Raw genomic sequence first — 24,649 nt, 5'->3', positions numbered from 1 at the left:
AATACACACCAAAACAAGTAGATATAAGAACATTTTTTCCAAATGCCATCAAGTTCATAAATGGTTAACTCAGCTTATTAGGTTGAGGTATTCTTTTTCTCAAGCCTCTGAGGATTCTGCAGTATGTGTACATATTGTTAATATTTGTTTCTTTTAATTTATTTCAGTATTTCTTGCAATGAGTTTCACTTTGCACCTTGTGTGTGTGTGTGTGTGTGTGTGTGTGTGTGTGTGTGTATATATATATATATATATATATATATATATATATATATGTGTGTGTGTGTATATTTACTTTTTTTGTCTTGTTCTTATTAGTTATATGTATGTCATTTATGTAATTCATACATGGAGCGTCACTGAATCCAGAGTCAAATTCCTTGTATGCATGCATACTTGGCCAATAATTGTGATTCTGATTAATTTAACCATGCTCAATCTCAAACCCTGTACCTTAGTTACAGGAGACAAGAGCCTGAATCCTCTACACTAACTATCATACTATTAGCTTCACTGCATTTTCAAGTAATTCTGAGTTTCAGTACATTTTCAAGGAACTGGGAGCTTCAGTACATTATCAAGGAATTGTGAGCTTCAGGGGAAGACAAGTTTACTGCTGCTCATGCAAAGTCTGTTTTCAATGTGCAACTGTTTTGTTTAGCTGATGGTCATTACTGTTTATGCTAGAGAATTTGAAAGGTGTATTAGTAGTGCAACAGGCAGCATACTTGCTTTTAATGCAGAGGTATGTCAGTTCTACTCTCACACCATGCAGATAGACTGCTAATACTGTGTTGTATTTCAAGGGTTGGGATGGGGTGCTGCAGTCCGTGTCCTCCTTTGGATAAGATGCCTTGTAACTATGAACCTGTTGTTGGTTTGCCATCCATTCCCTATTGCAATATTAGCCATTTACCAATTTTATTGAATGTAACTTAGGCAGTTTATTATTCAAGGGCAGCAGACACTGAATTTGTAGATACAACAGTGAAATATAAAGTTGTTTGCTAGTGGCAGCCTCTTTATTAGTCACAGAGATTGTGCATATTCACTGATATTGGTGGATTGTAATGACAGAAGTTTGTTCTGAAATGGGCAGTTTTGTCATTATTGGTTCATATGTTTGTTTACTGGAACAATGTTCAAAACTATAAATTTAAAACACACTCCAAGTGGTACTGTATTACACAAAAATATAATTTAATACAATCAGGTAGATGAATCAAAGAACATATGCATGTGTCCATGGCCTTAAACATGTGGAAAGGACCTATGGTTTGAAAACAGTCCAAAGGTAAACGTAATCCGCCACTGGCCAGAACCATTTTCTTTGTATGTGGGTCTCAATATCGTTTCAATGAATGTGAGCTTTAAGGGCACTGAAGTTTACTGTTTATGCTAAGTCTGTTTTTATTTTGAGTGTTTTGTTTAGCAAATGTGTAATGGTATTTGTGCTATAAAATTTGAAATAAAAGTTTTAAATTAAATCCAAATATCTGTAATTATTGTAGACGTAAAGAAGAAGTTAGTATGCATACTGTTAGGTTTAAACAGTGTTTATAGTGTCTGGGGAGAAATAGCCAAGTAATGGGACACTGGAATGCCTGAGGGTGGGGGATATGGGGGTTGCTGCAGGGGGTGGGAATAGGGGGGTTGCTAGTGGGCTCCGATCCATTACCCTGCATAGGGCCCCATTTGACCCTGGTCTGTCTCTGTGTGCAAATAACATTTGATGCCACAGTTGTGTCTTATGCTAACAAACTCACTGTCCTGAATGATGGTTCTTTATATCGCTTCCCTTGGAGTGGATTCTGTAAACAAATATCAACATTTTAAATCATTCCTAATGAATAAAGATTATATTTCTACTTTGTGCCCTTTAGAATAGAGAATAAGAATGTAAAAGAAGCAACTGTGCAGCTGATATGCTTTGCAGAGATCTGAGAAGCACGGGTACCTCATAACATTACACTAAATCGGGTTCAGACAGAAGGTCAGGCCCCAACACCAGGGGTTGACCTGCACTGGAAGGATACGAATATCCAGAGTAGTAATTCCCTCCATAAACTAAGGGAAGGCAACCTGCTGCTGTTCCATTCCCATTCTGTGTTGTGACAACAACCTTGCCTACATGGGGTTTTAGATCACCTGGAAGCTTAATCTGGGCACTGTGTGGAAAAGAAGGAACATAACAAATGTGTTGGAAATATTCAAGAGTCACCAAAGGCATTGACAACTGGCCAAGAGAGTAGTATCTTTCTGAAAAATAAATGTGTAATATCAAGCAGAATGAAGGGCAGTACGGCTTAGAAACAATATCAGCAAATATATATTTTTTCACACAGTGGTAGCTACACATGAAAAGAATATTTTTAGCATTCATATGCAAAAATAGGAAAAAATGGGTTGTGGATAGATGGATGGATGTGTCTGCTTAAAGGTGTATATTGCTAGGCATCTATAAGCAAATGACTGGTAAAAATGCTCCCCACGTTTAGGAGTAATAATTCTAAACAATGCAAAAATCCAAAATGACTGAGGTAGGCTGAAGACACCTCAGAAGAAGACTATTGAAAATACAGGCTAAAGAGATATGCAGGTACTGGACAAGTCAAGTAATCACCATTTGCTGACAATCTTATTTCTTCAGGAGACAACTGTCTGTCCTACTGTGCACTCATCCACACCTGTCAGTCATGTGCACACAAAGATACATACATGCACATACATGTACACAAACACACACACATACATCTGAATCAAGTCATGCTGCCATATATACAAACATACACATTAAATAGGGAGGTACGGGAATTACAATACTTAATATGTCTGAGCTTCAGTCTGCTCCAAAGTCACACTGTTGGAACCCTCCAGAATTAATGGTTCCCCTTCAAAACATCTAATTCTCATATAATATCGAAAACCCAAAAGACTGAAAACTCATAACACTGAATTTCATAACATTGAAAATGCATAACATCGAGTAGTGTATCATCAAACATGTAAATGTTATAGTTTAATCTGTTAATCTTGTGGTATCACTATAAGATACTGTAGTTGTTATATGTGTACATTCTGTATGGTGATCGCGATACAGTGGGGTTAGGAAATTAACTTTTTTACAATGTAGTGCAATCTCAAAATTGATGTATTTAATTTACAGGGGTGTCAGGCGCAGAGAACACCACATGGGGGGGCTTGCCCCCTGCAGAAATGTAGTAACAAAGTGTGTTTGTTAGTTTGGTATTGTTATAGGTGGAGGCAATGTTATTTACATGTGGTTTGTAGTTTTCATTGTTCTGATGCAAAGTTTCAGTGTTCTGAGTTTTTGATGTTGTGAGTTTTCAGTGTTTTGGGTTTTCGATGTTATGGTTTCAGTGTTTTGAGATTTGATGTTATGGGAATTAGATGTTTTTAAGTAGAACCCAGAATTACTATATAATAGGGTTGGGAGAAGAGCGATAATTGTCACTGATACACTTATTTTATTTTTAGAAGCTAGATAATATTCAGTTTTGAGACCAATGTATAGTTTTGATACCCTTTCTGGATTTAATCCTCCACTTTCATATTTGAAATTTAATTCTCTCTGCGTCTGTCCCTACTTTTATTCTCCTTGATTGACCTGAACTCCTGGAATTGCCATCATCCTTTACAGGCTTTTTGTACAGTAACCTTGGACTTGATTATAATATAAACAGGGGTGAAGGTTTGTCAAAAGATGTCAAATATTTCATTTTGTTTTGCACAACATTTGGTAAAGTGGCTTTGGGAGTCAGAGAGTTCTGAAAGCTTCAGCTATGTAAACACTTTCTGCACAGTTGAACAAAAGGCACAGCCATCAAATGAGGTTATTGCAAAGATGGAAATCACTTTATCGCAAAGATGTAATCACCCCAGACTTGATTAGGGGTGGAATGAGGACGATTTATATTAGTGTGTGTATGTGGGGGGGGGGGGGGTGCCTTCATAGAAAAGGACTACTTTTTTAATAGTCAAAAGTACTTCAGTGAACTGGCTTTCACAACAAAGAAAAATGGATCCTGAGGTTTTCTCAGAACTGTTTGGGAGTCTCTGCAGATTCCTCTTACAACATCTACAAGTAACACACCTCCACTAAAATCAGCCCCCGGTCTTCTACTGGTGCTCCATGATATAAGAGCCATCCATCCTGTAACCCGAGCCATAAAATAGCATTTATTATAAATCAGCATGATTATCTGCTGTAGTATTCAAGCCTGGCTATAAGTGTCCATACATACAAAGCTGATGACAATGGCCCGGAAAAAGATTTTGGCAAAAACGTTTTTGAAAGTTTGGAAATAAAAATGGACTGTTAGGTTTCTGCCGAGCAATGAAAGGGCTGAAAACTCAGATGACATTTTTTTAGTGAGAGCTGTAAATGTCATGGGTTTGATATATGGTCTTTCTGAGACCAGCTAGATATAGTGTGTGGTGTACAATGGAGGAAAAGAGCATGTTTAAATAAGTTTATTGACACTGCAAAAGTGGTTCCCAGACAAAGAAATGTAAATCTTGGTTATGGCAGGGATAGGGAAATTTGCCCTTTCCCCACTGTAGTGTGATCTCGGAGTTGATATATAAAATTAGCGGGGTACCCCCCACATGAGAAGGTTTTGATGAACGTCATTTACAATGTAATGTAGACCCCAGAAACACCACAGGACCAGCACCTCTTAGTTGTCAGAGCAATTTTGCAAGCAGGTGGACTCATGGTACACTTTAGTGACTGTCATCCCAAGTACATTACTATGTGTTTAACTCGTCTTGCTTTTTCACACTTTTCCCATGCCATGGAAAACAAATAAATATTAATCTCTGCAGTTCTGAATAATGCAACTGTGACAAGTCACAGCAGTAATCCAACTTGCCACCCAAATCCGTGCCCTAAATATCTATAGTGAACATGAACTGTAGTGTAACATGTAAAGCTAAGGTGTCAGTCTCCCTGCAATATTTTGGAATCATGTTTCACAAGGATATGTCAAACATTTTTCGAGCTGCACTTGATAGATGCAGTTTTACTACTGTTTCTGGTCCGAATATGTCTGCATTATATAAATCTTTTGCTAAATTAAATACATGAGACAGAACTGTGCAGTGTCATATGGTTCTGGGAACACCATGTGGTATATTCTTAGGAAGTTTTACCTGCTCATATAACAGATGTATCTTTCCATCTTAACGGCACATATTCTTGTAGTTATTACAAGTCATACAGTATAATGACTATCCATGTAACTCACTAATAACAACAATCAGAAAGTTCTTATTTCCTTCTAGATAACCTTTTAAACATGTGAATGTGTTGAAAAAGCATTAACTGAAATCACAGTGTTATTTATGTCCTCATATAAAAACTGGCATTCGCCATCAGTAATTTTGGTCTGCTTTCTGAATATGCTGCTTCGTTTATTCTGATCTCCTTTTCAAGTTACAAAAAGAAGCAACTGCCCTGTTCTAAAAAGAGTAAAAAACAGACTGGTATGAATTTCATGTTTCCAAACCTGGGATTGGGGCATCAAATTCTAACCTTACCTTCAGTGCTTTGCTGATCTGATGGGCTTTCAGGTCTCAGGAGTGCAACAAAGCCTGGTATTTGAGCAGACTGTTTCAAATATCTCCCATATGTGACAACACCTGTACAAAGAAGCCCTGAGCGCATTCACTTGCCTTTCCTCTGTGGCATTACATTGTCCAGTATTAACATGTCACTTAAAACATGTAGCATTGAGAGTTTTGCTGCATCATGGTAAACCATACTTCTGTTCACCTCACAAATCCTCATTTATCATATATAAGACAACTCATACCAAAAACGACCATCCAAGCATCTACTCATAAATTCAAGTGTCAGCACAAGTTGTTTTTCTGTTTTAAAGCCATATTTTATCTATAAAATAATGAAAAAAAATACTCAACAGAACACAAACTGCTTGAATGTCTGAGCCAAAAGAAGACATAATTCTTGTTACATTACCAAAACAACAGCATCAACAATTCTCAAAATGCACATTAAAAGCAGACTAGTGCCTAAAACATACTGGTGAGGATGGTTGACAAATCACAAAATCCAGAGGCTGTACTGCACACCAGAGCTGATTAATCCAACAGTCCACATCCAAGAATAATTTGGACAAATGCCATATAAAGAATTCTGTAGAGGTTACAGTACTGAGGAGCTGTCCACAACATACACATGCTGAAAAGACAGTGCTGCAGAACTGTCCATCAGTTCAAGTCTCTCAGAAGGCGGCAGAAGAAATGTAGATTGTATTATACAGTGACCTTTAGCACCAGCAGGGTTTCTGGGAATTATTCATTCCACTGGGTTTCCCAAGATCCTCTTCTAAGTCAGCTATACTCAGTACATCGTTGTTGCAGACCCGAAGTCCATCAAGCTCTTTCTTGTGGGCTTGTAATACCAGCTCTGTCAGGCGAGTGAAAGACTATAATGTGAAAAATAAAAGAAAATACTTCAGCGTCACTCTCTGAGATTTAGTCTCAGGTGATGTACTACTCAAAATCTACACAAAAATATAGCACATAGTAATTATCTAAATCTATACATAAACAACAGAATACAACATGTGTTAATTAGTATAAATTATAGTGTTTTACCTACCTGTATTGCTGGATGCTCCATGAATTTTAAAAGTGAACCCTGATAAGTTAGGCTATGATATTCCAAAACAACGTAGGAAAACCTGGGATTTTAACCAGCATGCAGTTTTAATGTGTAGTCTGTGGTTTTCAGTTATCTTTTTTTCACAGTAGTTATAAAGAAACAAGTCTTTGATTATTTAAATGCCAAATCTTTGAATTTATTTTAATTGCTGTTCTTCTCAAGCAGTCATACAGGTAGCATATGCTATGGACAGTACAGGACGAAGTTGACCTATGCACAGGATTAAGAAAGTGTGATCTGCCAAGAAATGGCTTATATTTAATCTCCTTTCTTCAGGTAAAAATTATCACACTATCTGATGTCAGTGACAATGCATTAGCTATTAAGACAATGCTGTTTCCATCATTCCAGCATGTGATAAACATTTTAATGTTGTTATTGTGTCTTTTGGCTTTTCCCGGTTAGAGGTCGCCACAGCAGAACTCCGGTCCGCTAATGACTAGCAGTAGATTTTTACATACCAAGTTACCAGCTCTGACGCACAACCTTCAATGAAGGCACGCCCATTCACGCATGTCTCCACAAAGAAGATGCTCTAACTGAGAATCTAACAGGACAATGTCTTACTGTGAGGCGACAACGCTACCGCAGCACCACCACCGCAGTTTTAATAACAGGAAATCAATTATATAACTGATTTTTTTTTTTTTTACTCATAGGGCAAGCTACTTGCATAACTAAACAATTTACTCTGTAATATAAAAAAAGAGTCAAAATTAGACAAACAAGCAACACTGTAATGAGGCAAATCTGTATTAAAGTCCTGCATCTTGATCAACGCACTGTAGCATTAGATGTGTTACTAAACCTCACAGCCACCAACAGCTGAGAATAAGGAGGACTTTATCCCAGTCTGGAATGACAGTATATATGCAACAGAGGACACAACAGATGATGTGGGGGGAAAGGAAGTCTTTGCAAGCTGAAATATCTTTTTAACACAATACAACTTGGAAGTTATTTTGTTGTGTCTGCAAACAAAATGCCACCAATTCTCTAGACACTGTTGCTCAAACACAATTAAATATTACTGGAGAATTTGTCTGTGTGTGTAAAACATTGACTAAGACAGGCATTCGTTTGAGAGCCAAGTGTGTTATAATGTACATTATCTCAATTATTTTGTTGAATGAACATGGCTGATGCTTTGCATAAATCATGTCACTTTCAGCTACAGTAGTAAGTCAAGATGCACAAGGAGCAAAGCCCCCTACATGTACACATGGGAACTTTGCCTCAACAAAAAAAAAATTTTGAAAGCACTGTGTGAATGCCATTTGTACCTTTATTTCATCTTCAACATTTGCACTCACATCACTCTTATAGTATTAGTATGAAAAACCTATATTGCTGAATAACCACTTACATTTTTTTTCAAGAAATCTGAAATTAGTACAGAAGTATAGCTTTTTGAAAGTAGGGTCAAATTAAGGTCAAAATGTCCACTAGAAAATGGCAAACTGCAACTTTTGCAAACATTCAGAGCCAGATTTTTAAAAACTAGCTCTCAGTGTAAGTTACTTACTCCAGTTATGTCTGTTTTGCAAATAGGCCATGCACTGAAATAAGTCAGTTACACCAAGTGCAAGTCTTTTAGATTCTGCCCTCAGTTTAAAGCACAATTCTAACTCTCAACTCTGAACGAGTATAAAAGCTGATTTTGTTAAAATAACGTTTCCAGCAAAGTCATCTCGTGGATGTGACTTTCAGGTAAGTGAAATTTCAATAATAACAGGTAGATCCATATATATATATATATATATATATATATATATATATATATATATATATATAAAACATATGCACATACACACACACAAATATATATATATATATATATATATATATATATATATATATAGATAGATAGATAGATATATATATATATTTGCTATATCCTAACGCCATGGTCACATGACAGCAGGGAAAAGCGGAAAAAAACCTCCACTAAAAATGCACTGCTCTCTTACACAATCCAACTAACTGCTGTTAAACAATGATCTAAAAATCCATGACAAAAGGTCTCTCACTGGAAGAGGCAGCAATGAAATACAGGTATAGCCTAAACCATGATGTGGAGTTGTGCCACCGAGATCTGAAGCTCACAGTCTGTTATGCTACAGCAATACCTATTAGAGGCCATTGTTTATTCAGATTTTGTTCTTATACCTACATTATATACACCTATAGGAAGAGTTACCTTTTTGTATTCATTAATGAGGTTTTAATTGTACTTTATTATTGGCATCTTTATATATTTTTTCTCTTTCCTACTTTCTTTCTTTTCATACTTTGCCTTTCCTCCTTTCCCTTTGTTTCTTTTCTTCTTTCCCTTCCCTTCCTTCCCTTTCCCTTCCTCTCCCCCTCCCCTCCCCTTTTTCCCCTTCCTTTCCCTCCCTCCCCCTCCCCCTCTTTTTCCCCTTCCTTTCCCCTCCCTCCCCCCCCCCCCCCTCCCTGTCTTCTTTCTCTAGTTTTCACTCTCTTATTTCTTTTCCCTTGTTATTTCTTATATTTCTTCTATACATATATACATTCTTGTTATTAATTTGGATGATTATACATTTATTTTGTTTTCTGAACATAGATTTTTTAATTTTGCATATAACATTACCGTATTTCTTATGGATTGCACTTGCTGCAAATTGAGATTTTAAATATTCAGTTATGAATTCATGTAGCCTATGTTGATTAATCCTTGACTGTTGTTTTGATTTGATATGCATATATTGGTATGGGCACATTTACTATATTCTTTATATAGGATATTGTAGGTTGCCTTTAAGGCGCATACATGTATATGTATATTTTTAACTAAACTTGGATATTTTTAGAGCAAATATCAACAATCTAATAATACTAAAGCATGACGAACATTTTAAATATGCATTAACTTATTTAATTGGTTAATCTAATTGTATAATTAGGGTGTGCACTTTGTATATAAGGACGAGGATTTGCCTTTTGCAATGTAACCTGATGAAGCGCACTAGGAAAGTGCGTGAAAGCGCTTGTTCTCTTCTCTAATTAAATTGTCTACTTTTAATTCATCTTGGTTCGTGGTGGTTTCTGGTGATTTACAAGATACTTTCTTATACCTACATTACAGCTTACATTTTTTACCAGCACTTTGTGTTATCTTCTCAGTGAAACCAAACACCTGCAGTCTTGAAGACATAAGACAGATCTTGTTGAGGGGCTCTTGTAACTTACAGCCCCCTTTCCCCTTTTCACTTGTCTGAAATGGTAAGATGGATGTTTTGATTTCTACTTCCAATAGAAAAAAAAATTGCAGTCCACACAAAGAATGCTACAAATTGCTCAAGCTAGCTAATCAAGTGCCCAAGTATAGTTTAACTGAGTGTAGAAAGAAAATTAATCTCATAATTTATAAATAAGGTCCTTATCATAACTGAGTGTACTGCTCCTTTGCTGAACTTTGCCATAGAAACTCTTCACGCAATGTGATATAACTAACTGAGGCCTATCCTAATGGCTGGGACTCTTGCTTTCAAAATCGGATCAACCAAAGCAAAACTTCTATTGGCCAGCATATGCACAATGGATATCGTTAGCCACTTAATTGCACAATGAGGACATTCATGTCTGAGCTGGCTGGTTGCTAACTTTTCAGCTATTACCATTCTGAAATCTTCTTCTTCTTTTGGCTTTTTCCAGTTAGGGGTCACCACAGCAGATCACCTGTCTGCTCATGATTGGCAGTGGATCTTTACAGTGTTGAGTTGCCAGCCCGGCACCCAACCTTCCACAGAAGGCACATGCAAGCACATACTCACGCCTAGGGCAAATTTAGAGTATCCAATCCACTGACAGCATGTCTTTGGGATGTGGGATGAAACCGGAGCACCAGGAGGAAACCCAATTGACCACAGGGAGGACATGCAGACTCCACACAGAAGGCACCCCAGCCAAGAATCGAACCAGAGAACCTCTTGCTGTGAGGCAGCAGCACTAACCGCTGCACCACCGAGGCTGCCCTGTTACCATTCTGAAATAATTTGTTTTAATAAATAGACAGTAGTCAACTGTAGTCAGTTGTCACTCATGAGATGAACATCAGTAAGCTTGCAGTCCTGACTGACAGGAATGAACTACATCATGCCAAAGGCCTTACTTACAAGTGATGGGCTTAATTTTGTTTCAACTGAGAAAACCAGATAATGCATTACAATGCAATGATTGGGGGGGGGGGGTCACTAAGGCTATCCTCATGCTTTTTCATACATTCATAGGTAATTACTAGACTAGCTGCCCTTATGGGCCATTTTAAGTCTAGCCAATTTTCTTTTTCAAAGGTGAGAATCAAACCTTGCACTGTGTGTTTGTATACTAAACACCTAACCATTATGCCACCCCCTCCCCCAAAACAAAATGTAATGTAGCATAAGTTAGTGATAAGAGGAGAGCAAGTCCAGCATGCTGTAATTCAACCACTGTAATAGTAAATAAATAATAATGATAAATCATGGTTTTCATCACAAAACTGTTTCAAGTGTGTGTGTGTGTGTGTGTGTGTGTGTGTGTGTGTGTGTGTGTGTGTGTGTGTGTGTGTGTGTGTGTGTGTGTGTATATATATATATATATATATATATATATATATACACACTGAACTGACCTTATTGTAGTGCAGTGATGTAGAGCTCCTCGTGGTAGCTGTTGCAGCAAGTTATTTTATGTATTTATTTATTTCTGAGTCCAGTTCATCTTAGGTCCATAGCTCTTAGGGTGCTTTTTCTATAATTCTAGCATCCAAACACTTGATTAATGAACTTTAGGAAAATCTCTTGCAGGAAAGAAAACTTGACCAAATGTCTACATGTGTAGACAAACAGCAAATAAATATATTTTTTATTTCATTTAATCGGGAATGAATGGATGAATGAATAACTAAATAAATAAATATACTGTTTTGTTAATGGAGAATGGCCAGCTACATACAAGTACCTATTTTCCAACATTACCTAGAAGAATACAGCCCTGATTACAGCCATCACCCGTGGCAACGTAAGTTTGATCAGTGATCCAAGTGTTTGACAACTGAGGCAGGGAGTGTGAATCTGCCCATCCTTGGAAGGGGGGAAGGGATATGAACCCTAGCCAGCTCATGTTATTTGGCTGATACAGAATTTAGAAAGCTACTGAAGGGAGAATGTGGGTGTGACCAACCTTGGCATATGCGCAGACAGCTTCATACATAACGGCATAGGCAATCCCTTAGGCAGCACAGATGCTCATATTACAATTGAGGGAGGAGTTAGGCCATTACACTGAAATCTCCATCATAGCCAGGATACTGGTGAAGACAAAACTAACCCCAATGTCTGTTTGTATAACAGCCCTATTCAGGACAGCTCTCACCTCAGTGGATGTGTGAATTTCCCATCAATGGGGAATGAATGGACACCCAAAAGGGAGAGATGTAGATTCATATCTTCATAGGTGTTTACTAAGCTAATGACCACAAGGGCATTTTTAAGCCTAACCATGCATCCCAAATTTCTGACAAGCTCTGGTACCCTTGATAATTGTAAGCAGGGGCTTGGGAGATGAAACATTTACAAGCAGGGTTCTGGGAGATGAACAATTTACAGGCTGCTTGTGTCCATTGGAGAGATAAGTCTCAAACCAGGGATGAATTTCTTGTTCATAGGTTCACAGGCGTGTACTAGGCTAATGGCCCTAGAGTCTTTACAAGCCTAGCCCATAGGCTTGCCCTGGCATCATGCCAACTGACGTTAGTTTCCAGTGATTCTATCAAGCAGAGCCACTGAAGGGATCCCCAAGGTGAATTTTCTATTTCCCATCCACTCGTCAAGATTTCTCTTGAAGAGGGCCAGTGAGCTGCTCTGCTTGACATGTATGGGAAGTCTATTCCACAACATGGGCAGTCTCTGGGTTAAGAACCTGTCCCTCCAGCATGTTCTGTTGATTGAGGTAATGAGGTTGAGGTCTCTGAAATGTGTGGTGTGGAGGGATTGGAATTTTTTTTAGATGTGGCATATCTAACAGGGTTGGGTCAGACATGGCTTTGTAAGTCAAGCAGAGATCGCCTCTAAGCAGGCAATATGAGACAGAGAATAGCTGGAGTTTTTTGAGTCTGTCCATGTAGGACATGTGTTTAAGGCATAGGATCCTCTTTGTGAGGTACTTTGTGGTCTCTCCAGTTGTTGCAGGTGTCTGGTGAGGTACTTGCCAAATGGGGCATTATACTCAATGATTGGCCTAATGAGGGAAGAGTAGAGAGAGAGATGATGACCTCCTTCTTCCTGGATGCGAAACCCTTGGTAATGAGATGTGCCACATAGAAGGACTTTCTGACCACAGGTGTGGTGGTCAAAGGAGAGGTTGCTATCAACCTGTGTTCCCAGATCTCTTATAACACCTTCGGTGTTCAGTGAACTACCATCGATGTGGTAATTCATGGGAACTGAGTACTTTCCAAAGGGGATGATGACGCATTTTTTGGCATTGACTTTAAGGCCATAGTTTTGACACCAGTCATTGGTCTCGATAAGACCTTTCTGTAAGATGTCTGCATCACTTGGGGAGTTAATAATGGCTCCCAGCTTGCAATCATCTGTAAACTTGGTCAGTCAGAGACCCTTCATGTTGGCCTGGACTTCAGAGAAGTAGATGCCAAACAGGAGAGGACCCAGGACCGATCCCTGTGGGACTCCACTCATGAATGGTTGGCAGTCTGACTTGAGTCTGCTACTTTCACACTGTGGGTTCTATCTGTGAGCCAGTTTGCCAGCCACCTGGTGATATTGGGGTTGATGCCTAATTTAGTGAGTCAATCAATGATTCCAGAGTGGGTAATGGTATCAAAGGCTTTGGCCAGATCAAGGTAGGCTGTATGAACTACCTTGCTCTCATCCACAGCTCTGGTGACTGACTCGAAGAAGTCGACCAGGTTGAGCAGGGATGATCTACCCTTCACAAAGCCAAACTGTGTGGGATCCAGAGTTTGGATATTCCCTATATCTGTATTTATTAGGTCCATGATGATGCACTCTACAGCCTTACACATCAAGCTCGTCAGGCTAATGGGGCGATAGTTCCCAGGGTCTGTAGTCACTCCCCCTTTATGGAGAGGGATGACTGTAGCAGTGCACCATTCAGTAGGGACAAAGCCTGAGGTGAGGTTGTGATTGAACAGGGCACATAGGTGTGGTGACAGTTAATTTTGTAGTTCATGTAGAATACAGCCAGGGATATTGTCAGGTCCCATGGAAGCTGTATTCTCTGCCTTGGACACTGCAGTTTTAACCTGCGCAGCAGTAATACTGGGTGTCTGGCATTCTTTTGGTATTGTGATAGGTCCTTTGGGGAGGGGGGATTAAAGTTGGCACTGAATCTGTCGGCCAGTATATTGGCAATATCTGTTGGCTCGGTATAAGAGGTACCATTGTGCAGTCGCTCGATTGTTTAAGTTACATTTGAATTGGGTTGGGGGAGGGGAATCTGCTTTAAATGGATGGAAGCCTGTTCCAGAGAAGATTTAGTCTCTGGGATACACGCCTATCTTTCTATCAGGTCCTATTTATATCACAGGCAAAGTTTAAGTCATTAGACTGGGCAATTCTGGTGTTGTTTGTTTTGTGTATATGAGGGAGGTCCATCAAAGTGGGATCTGACAATGCCTTGTATGCCAGGAATAGATCTGCCCTCAACAGTTTGTAGGAGACAGAATACAGGGATAGGGCCTTAATGCAGTCTGCACAGGACATGTTACTTATGCCCTGTATTCTTTTAGTGAGTAACCTCTGTGGGTGTTCCAGTTGTTGGATATGCCTGGTTAGGTATATACCAAAGGAGGCATTGTACTCTTGTACTCAATAATAGGGCTGATGAATGCCAAATACAGTGGTATAATGACTTCCTTGGACCTAAATGCCATATCATTGTTTATAGGTTGCACAACATTGAATGATTTCCTCACTTCTGTAGACACATGACGGTCAAAGACTACAGTACTGTCATCATGTGTCCCCAAGTCCCTGACTACTGGGGTCAGCTGTTAGGGGTGTGTTGTCAATATGATAGTTACCAGGGGTGGGTGACTTCCTATACTATTATGCATTTCTTGCTATTTCATTTTAGTCTAGGCACTGACACTAGTTGTTTGTCTGTGTCAGCCCTTTATTGAGAACATTTGTGTCAGTAGGGGATTCAATGATAGTTCCAAATTTGTAATCATCTGCAAATTTAGTCAGCCAGAGTCCATTGACATTGGCCTTTACTTCAGAGAAGTAAATGCCAAAATGGAGTGGTTTCAGGACCAATCCCTGAGGGGCTCCGCTGGTCAGTGGCCTCTTAGAAGAAGTGGACTCCCCACTTCTAATTTCCTGTCTCCTGTCTGTGAGTAAGCTGGCCATCTACCATATGACTTAAAGGTTTGTACCTAACCTCTTCGGTTTGTCAACAATGTTTGAGTGGGGTATTGTGTCAAATGCCTTGGTCAGGTCAAGGCACACAGTGTGAACCATTTTTCCTTCATCCATTGTTTTGGTGACCTTCTCAAAGAAGTATACCGGGTTGAGTAGGCATGATCTGCCCCTGATGAAGTCAAACTGGGTTGGGGATCCAGTGTCTGGAGGTTTTCTATGCCATTACCGATCATTTCTATGATAATTCTTTCCATGGCTTTGCATATGAGAGTAGTGAAACTTACAGGTCTGTAGATGGCCCACCTTTGTGCAGACAGATGACTGTTGCTGTTCTCCATTCATGAGACATGAAGCCTGTCTGGAGGCTACAGTTATATAGCAATTCCAGAGGGCCTGAAAGATCATGCTTCATGTTATTTAGGAGGCATGAGATATTGTCTGGGCCCACTGATGCAATGTTCTTGATCTTAGAGAGAGCATTAAGAACCTGTGTTTGATAAAAAAAAAACACACTAAGACTGTTGACTGCATGGCATGGAGTATGCTAGTGTATGTGGTTTTGCCATCACTCAGCATTGCACTTAATTATATTCTATTTGCAGAAAGCTTTGTTATCTGAAGGGTTGCTTTTCCAGGAGAGACAAAGACATACTCATGGACATGGGTGAACACACACACACTGTGTGTGTGTGTGTGTGTGTGTGTGTGTGTGTGTGTGTGTGTGTGTGTGTGTGTTTGGGTGTGATGTGTGTGTGTGTGTGTGTATTTCTTTAATTTCTAAGATGAAATTCAAGCTAGTATGATACCTAATAGGCAAGCACTGAACAAAAAACATTCACAATGAGAAAAGATGAGTCCACACTGTAGAAAGGCAGAAGGAAAGACTACTCAACAGAGTGAAAATGAGAGTGGGAGAGGGAAGGAGAGACAGACAGACAGGGCAGACTCTTGCAAAAATAGGTCCATTTTTATAGGCCCCTCAGCTAAGGCTATGACTGGTATAAGGGAATGGGATGCAGGTAAGACATAGGATGGAATGCAAATCTTTTTCATTTTTTTTACTATATAGCTAAACTTTTTTTCTGAGGGGATTGTGATGCTGGATGTAGAGTTCATGGGCAGTTAGATAAGGGTCTGTATTAGATAAACAAAAGTTTATCTAATCGAATGCTGACATCATTGAAAATCCCGGAACTCAAAATCGCAATTGTGGGGGGGGGGGCTGAGCACCCCACACCCCCCACTAAATATATATTCCAACTCCAAGAATGCACTACAGTGAGGAAAGGGCAAATATTCCCATCTTCACTGTACTGCGATCTCACAAAAACCATGTAGAGAGCTTAGATTTTCGATGATGTCAGCATTCGATTAGATAAACTTTTGTTTATCTAATATAGACCTGTTGTTACATAATTACTGATGCATTTCAATCTTGGTAGCCTGTATGCAATTCTAATGTTGCTTTATCACATATGTCTCATCCAGTCACTGTTGTGGATGAGAACATACCTGCACTTTTTTCTTTTTGCCACCCAGCTACACTTGCATTACAATAGTTAAATCTGTAATCAATGTACTTTTGCCCATTCAGTTGTCTTTGTATTTCTTAGACAGGCTGAAGAAGGTATGCAAAAGCCCAAGGCATTTTAAAAGTAAAAACATAAATCTTGGCTGACAGTATCTGATAGATAAATACAGTATCTGAGAGCTGGGATCTAATCTTTTTTTTCCATAATAAATCTTTATTGTTATATTATTTTCAAACACAAGTAAGATCAAAAATAACATATATTCACACATCAAACATTAACTAATATCACTAATAACCACACTCTATATACAATATTTACAAGAATGCTTCCATGTAATACATTTAAATATAAAAAAGCATAAGAGTAAATGCAAGTAATAGACAGTTGATTACTAAATTCTCTCCACACACATAAATAATTATTAATATTTCCAAGTTGAAAATACTATGCTAGTATAATATTAAAAATCTGTTCCCAAATTTTTGGATTATTAACATTTTTATTTTGTGGGTTTAATAGTAATTTATGAGCCAATATATGTTTTGTTGCTAGAACTCTAAAGTTCTGCCATGAAGTTTTAGATGGGTCTAACCAATTTGAAGCTATATAAAGCTTCATTAATAGAAAAATATTAATATATATAATAATTTGTGATTTAGGGATCTCTTTCAGGGGAATATGCAGAATCATAAATTTCCATGATAATGTTGTACTTTGGTAACCCACCTTCTGAAGTTGACTCTTAAAGGAATTCCAAAGTTTGAAAATACATTTACAACTCCAGAACATATGAAGAAGATCAGCTGGTTGATTCTTACAATATGGACAAGTTGGTGAATTTTTGGGATTAAATTTATGCAGGGTAAGGCGTGTATAATATGCATTGTTCCAAATCATCAACTGGGTATATATTAATTTTTGAAGAGAAGTAGATTTGATGGTCAAGTCAATTGCTTTTAACATATTACTTCTATCTGTCAGTAAAATTTTCTCTTCCCAGTAGTTTGATAACAAAATTTTATCATGAAATTGAAATTCTTTAATTAATTGATTTGCTGTCGTGATATATTTAAGATCCTGTTGGAGAGCTTGCCACAACAAAGAGCATCTATTAATAGCCTCTTCTTCCAGTTTAAAACTTTTAAAATAGCTTATAGTGAGTTCTCTAATTTGTCTCAGAATAACCAGATACTTTTTAGGTAAGTTAAGTTCTTGTCTTATTTGGTTGGCCAAACTGCCAAGATGTTTATATATATCAATCAGAGTTAGATTAACTATCAATGGAAACTTGTTGAGATCAATTAGTTGATTATTCAATTTTAAATTAGGATTCTTATGAAAGGGTTGAAAAACCATCATATGTTGAACCAAATCTAATGAATGAAATAAGTTATGTAAAGAAAATATGTTCGTTTTGATGTGTTCAATAATCCCATAGAATTTCAACGTATCCCTACCTAAAAAAGTATTGCTTTAGGATTGATATTTAACTTTAGAATATATTTATAATTCAGAACTACCCAAAATGGTGTCCACTTAGTATTATTTATATCATAATTGGCAATTCTTAAAATTCTATTAGAATTTACAATTAAATAATACATTTCAAAATTAGGTAATTCCAGTCCTCCTCTATTTTTTGGGGTCATTAATTTATCATAAGATATCCTGGTTTTCTTTGGTTCCCAAATGAATTTAGCCAATTCTTTATGAATCTTTTAAAAACGTCTTGAAAGTAATAAATTGGCTGACCTAAAATATACAATAATCGTGGTAATATGTTCATTTTGATAATTGAAACTTTTGCTAACATTGGCAGTCGTAAATTTTTCCATCTCCCAAAATCCAAAATTATTTGTTCCCAGATTGCTTTAATATTATTATTGTAAAAGTCTTTATTATCTGTAGAGAACTCAATACCTAGATATTTAATATTTTCTTTAAATGATACCTGTCCCACTAAGGGCAATAACGAAAAGGGTTTAGGTGTCTTTAAAGGAAGATATTGTTTTTTCAAGTTAATTTTATAATTAGAGACTTTTGAGAACTCATTAACAGCCTTCAATAATTTTTCAGTATCTGATAATGGAGATGCACAATAAGTGCTAAGATCATCAGCAAAAGCTGCCATTAATATTTTAGTTCTATAAATTATTGGGACATTATGATAAACATTTTGTTTAATATATAAAAACAATGGTTCAAGATAGATATTAAATAATAAAGAGGACAAAGGGCAACCTTGGTGTGTTCCATTCTTAATCTGTATTCTTTTAGAGAAGTTTTTATTAATATACAATGTAGTATAGGGATTACTATATAATATTTGTAACATTTGGACAAACTCATGTGATATATTAAAATACGGTAAAAGATCAAACAAGAAATTTGTATCAACCCTATCAAGAGCTGGGATCTAATCTAACATACCTGACAGAGATTTTCAGTAATTGCATGTGTCACACACATAACAGACCTAAATCATAGTGTCCATTGTAATTTCTGGTCAGTTTCTTATTTCTGCCTGTTCATGAAGATGAAGGAAAATGATTGCACCATCCTGTCTGCTCTGTTTTTTAAACAACACTGCCAAGTACCTAGTTTTAGGATAATTTATATCTGGGTTAAAACAGTTCATAACTGACAACCTTTATTTCTGGACTAGGGTCATTTAATAAAAAAACACAAAAACAGAAAGTCATTTAATGTAGGCTGCTGAGTCCCAGCTTAATACCGTTTGCAAACATTTCAGACCTATCTATCCCAAAGAGTGATGCCAAAATAAGAATAAAAATGCCCCTTTAAAAAATGCAAAAGAATAAAATGTCATGAATACGTCTGACAAATATGTAAGAACTTCCGAATATAAGGTAACTGTTGCAAGGCCATTGAATCTTTTGATGAATTTATATCTCACTTTATGTAACATTACCCGTATGCATGTAAACTTTGTCAGCACATGAATTTTGGTGCAGACTAAAGAAATCATTACTTACTTACATTTCTGCTATGGATATTTTGTGCGGTTAACTATTATCCATAGTAGTTGTGGGCAAGTTAAGCTTTACAAAAAAAAAAAAAAAAAAAAAGAGTCCAGGACTTCATGATGCAGTACACTCCTAAGTATGTTATTTTTAACTTATCCTTCTTAAAATAAGAGTCTAGTGTAAAAGTACAGAAAGTTAAACATACTTACTAAGCAATGAAAAAGATACTTAAAGTATATATATTCCTGCTGTGATGCTCTATGCCTGCAATAACCGATATCAATTTATGAACAACTTGCAGAACTTCCTTATATCTAACATCAAACAATATGCTCAACTTCTATTTCAAGATCTTGATAAAGTCTCTGAATAGTCAGAGACGAAAGCGCTTGTTTATTGGATGCATTTTTAAGCATTAATGAATGTGTTTTTAAGTATTTGGCATGAATAAATTGATTATAATTATTAATATATATGCTTGTTCGAGCGTTACTGGAACCAGAGCCTTTGTGTTGTATTCAGTTTTCCAGTTTGATATTTTAATAGGATCTGAAGTGCCAGACACGGTAAGCCTTACTAAGTTTAATATTATTGGCTGCAGAAAACAGAATTACTAGAAAATGGAAATCGAAATCTATTTCCAACAGAAAGGCAATTCTTCTATTGTAAAGTAGATAAAAGAACTCGAGGTATGATCTTTAGAGAAAGGAAGGAGCAATTTTCATAAAAAAACAAAAAAATGGAATTTGTGGATATAATACAAACACAAAATAATGTTCAGGAGGATGATTGTGGGTTAAGGGAAGGCAAGATTTAGGCAACTTATGTAATGTTGTAGTGAATGAAAATTATTAAAAAGAACACATATATGTATACTACACGGCAGTAGCAATGGAAATTGTTATCATGGCTTGTTTTCTTTCAATTAACGTGTGTAATCCAAAGTTACAGATTAAAATGTGATGACTTAATAAAGGGGTTTAAAAATATATATAATCTATTGGATTGTCTGCAAATGGACACGAGTGAAACAGATGAGGTTGCACATTACCAGATACGAGAAGACGAGTATCAATTACAAATAGGCAAGCTCCTTTTTCTTATATCAAACATCTGTTATAGGTCTTTGCACTGCTCTTCAGGTCTAGGAATACGGTGTTAAGCTGTTCTTGCTACAGCTATCCCCCCTAGTGCCCATTAGGTGGTGTCCATGTAGTTGACCTAGCCACCACACTCCCGTGGTGATGGTTAGTTCAGTTTCAGCTACTCACTATCACCTCCCTGTCTACCTTCTACAGTGTCTAGTTTTGATAGCTATATTTGGGCTGACGGGGTAGCAGCCAGGACTTAAACCACTTTCTGCCATGGAGCTGACCAGGAGAGAGTAGTCTTGTGTCATGTTATAAACTTCTTATAAACATTCGACAATCAGCTGTTTAACTTCCTTGCTACAGTTGGCAGTCATGTTACCTCTTTACACTTGTCACCATGACTTGACTTTTCTCAACCAGCACACAGTTTTCTATATTTGAGAGAGGCTCTATACAGTTGTCTGATATATATGTCTTTGGCTGTTGGTGGTGATTTTTGACTCTTGATAGCTCATAAAAGGTTTTGTGTTAGTTTAATAATAGGATTCTGTATCAAAGCTTCCTGTAGCTACTAATGCATCCAGACGGCAGTCGACCACCTGCACTTTGTAGGATGTACTTTTTATAAAAATGAGGCTACAGTTGTTTGGATTTATCTGTTGTATTTCTGCATTTACTTCCTATAATTTTTGAGGAAAAGGATGGAGTGGATTGTTGCTTGGATGTTGCTATAATCTGTCTGAACTACACACTTAACTTTATTGGGTATATATTCAGTATTAACCAAGCACAGGGAAAGAACCGAAAAAGGCTTGTTAAATGCATGTGTTGACAAGTATTTACAGTATAATGTCCGGCCTGGTATTTTAGATCACTAAGCACAAAGGCAGATTCACTTTAAAGAGGTACTGATCAGTTGCCTGTTGCCCCTTTTCATGTTTTGAGTTTCTGTGTTTGAGTTGTGAAATTGGATCAGAAGTTTTTATTATTTAAATATGATTTTTTTACTCTACAACAGTATGCTGTTAACTGCTTAAATAGTACTTTTTAAAACTAAGCAACCAAAGTAAACATTGAATTATCATGTTTTTCTGTTCCATCACTCAAAATTCTACCACACTGAGTTTTTTTAACTAATTACTTAACAACATCACAGCTAAACGTATTTTAAAGGAGCTACATAAAGTTGAATTTTAAATACTATAATTTAAACTACACTGCTGTTTCAAAGCAACATTCTGTATTTGTACCTTTTCCATAATTTCTGTAATATATTAACACCCAGTTGTTAACCAGGTTGGCCCACTAGACACACAGTCCCTTTTCAGGGGGAACCCAAGAGCAATGTTTGGTTTGGTTAAGTGACTTGCTCAAGGTCAAACAGCAGGCAAATGATGGTGCAAGGAATCAAACCCTGTAGCACAGCTCACAGCCTAAACCCTCTGCACCAACTTCCAGACAAAGTTATTTCAGCATTTGTCACCGAAATGTTGCAATTTAGGTATTTGTTATTTGCAAGTTAGATATCAAGAGTCTGTGGGTTTTTGAAAAGGAGGGTATGCACAGAAGGGGCATGAAGGTGAGGTGTTACTGTTCTTATCCGTTCCAGAAATAAAAGTGTCAGAGTTCGCTAATATAGAATTTACACTGTAGCAAAGTGCTTAGCATTTTATTTTTGGTATATTTGATGCAGATGTAAGGAACAGAACAGTAACATTCCTTTCATCATGACATAAATTTATTTATTTTTATTATTTATTTTACATTTGTTAACCGGGTTAGTCCAGCTGAGCATTAGCTCATTTTCAGTGGAGCCCCGAGGAGATAAGCTCCGCAAAATTACATGAAGTCAGCAAGAAAATTGCATTGGCAGCTAAAACAATTAGCTAGAGAAATAAACATTTTACAATAAAATTTTACAGAAAACAGTTGGGTACAAATGTTAGAGATCAAACTGCAAAAAGCATTTACAATAAATCAAACAGAAAAGCAGTAGAATACAATGTCAGAATTCTTTCAACAAAAACGTAGGTACAATGTCAATGTTGGGAAAACAGTGTTCATTATTCCTAAGTAGTTATACACAGTACAGGTACAGATGGAGTAGTAAGGTAATGTAGAGGTTAAGCAACGAGACAGAGCGGTAGATGAATATTAAGATGGACAGTGGAAAAGAAAGGAGGTATGAGAGACAGAAGCTAGGGTTAGGTAGTTTCAGGGAGGATGACTACAATGGCAGGACCATTTATTTATTAGGTATTCCCGAGTGGCTAGTTTGAAATGTTTTGTTTGGTCAAGGGACCTAATTTCTAGGGGTAGTTGGTTCGAAGTTGTAGCAAGGTTATAGTTATAGAGTAAACACCCTGATTTTGTTTTGGGTTTATATATCTGCTGGAAGTCTTGGTCTGAGCTACGTCATGTCTTGGTTGGGGAATATTTAGTTATAATTGATTGAAGGCTATTGCAGATAGTAGAGAGAGGATGGAGTGGGTAATTTACAGTTGCTAGCAGCAAATGAGGGAATTCGAGCCACTGCAATTGGTTAAGAGATAGGCAATGGTGTGACTTGTAGGTTTGGTTTGCAGCAAATCTGGCAACATTATTATACGTAATTTCAAGTCTGGTTATGAGTGTGGTGTTAAGATTTGTGTATAATTGAGAGCTATAAAGGAGGGTGGGAAGAAGAAATGCATGGGAGAGAGTTATTCTGGCTGCGCTGGTTAAATGTCTTTTGTTTCGGTAAAGAAGTCCGAGTTTCTGGTGAGTCTTTTTGATAGACGTGGTGATTTGGAGATCAAATTTAAGCTGATCATCTATTATGACTCCTAGCAGTTTAGTGCTAGGGTCAGAGGTAATGACAGTGTTATTGCTAGATAGGATGGAAATGTTTTGTGACTGATGAGTTTTTTTTGGGAGGAAGAGTAGGAGCTTAGTTTTCTTAGGGTTGAGAATTAATTTGTTGTCACAAAACCATGTCTCTATGGTGTTGAATGATGCTTGGGTAGTAGAGTGCAGGTCAGATGGATTGTTAGCAATGGTGATGACTGTAGAATCATCAGCATATTGTACAAGTATGGAGTTGGGACAAGAAGTGTAAAGTAGGTTGGTGAAAATATTGAAGAGCAGTGGCCCCAACATTGATCCTTGGGGGACACCCATTGGGACGCTTGGGGGGAGAAAGAGCAGAGTGCCATTTAACAGCTTGCTGGTGGTTAGAGAGATACCTAGAAAAACAGGATATGGTGGGAGGAGAGAATCTTAGGTGAGAGAGTTTGTCTAGGAGGAGGGGATGGGAGACAGTGTCAAAGGCTTTGGACATGTCGAGGAATAGACATGAGACTAGTTTATTATTGTCACGGGCCAGTGATACAGTATTAATGAAGGATATTACTGCAGTTGTAGTGCTGTGTTTGCGATGAAATCCATGTTGTGTGTGTGTTAGAAGGTTCTGTTGGAGAAGGTATTGTATTACCTGCTTGTGAATGCATTTCTCAAGAATCTTGGAGAGGGGAGACAGTATAGCAACTGGTCTGAAGTTTGATATATCAGAAGAATTACCTCCTTTATGTATGGGAAATGTGTAGAAAGTTTTCCATATTGATGGAACGTATGATTCAGAGATAGCTCAATTGATCAGGATGGATACTGGATAGGCTAGGGGTTTAGCAGCTATATGTAGGAAGTAAGAGGGTAGGTTATCAGCTGAGGGGGAGCAGGGTTTGAGTTTAGAGAGTAGAGATTTAATATATTTAGTTGAGACAGATGTAAGAGAGAAAGTTAGAAGGAGAAGCAGGGGAAGATGAGAAAGTGGGGTTGTTAGTATTTTTACTAGTGGGGAGGTCATTAATTATGGTAATTATTGAATTAATAAAATGATTGTTAAATTCAGTGGCAGTTTCTTCAAAAGTTTTATTTG

The 24,649-nt window shown here is 37.4% G+C and overlaps 1 protein-coding gene across 1 annotated transcript in view; it reads right to left on the bottom strand.

The window, feature by feature from the left end:
• Window positions 1-2,997: 2,997 nt before the first annotated feature.
• Window positions 2,998-24,649, bottom strand: part of RAB15 (RAB15, member RAS oncogene family) — a 768,359-nt gene continuing 746,707 nt past the window's right edge. The window contains exon 7 of the mRNA XM_044074140.1: window positions 2,998-6,473. Coding sequence (XP_043930075.1) covers window positions 6,315-6,473 — 159 coding nt within the window. The 3' untranslated portion in view covers window positions 2,998-6,314. The remainder of the gene's footprint in view (window positions 6,474-24,649) is intronic.

The sequence above is a fragment of the Protopterus annectens genome, chromosome 6.part0 (assembly GCF_019279795.1).
Source record: "Protopterus annectens isolate FY-2018-M chromosome 6.part0, PAN1.0, whole genome shotgun sequence".
Lineage (NCBI taxonomy): Eukaryota > Metazoa > Chordata > Ceratodontiformes > Protopteridae > Protopterus > Protopterus annectens.
This window is presented reverse-complemented; position numbering and strand designations above follow the sequence as displayed.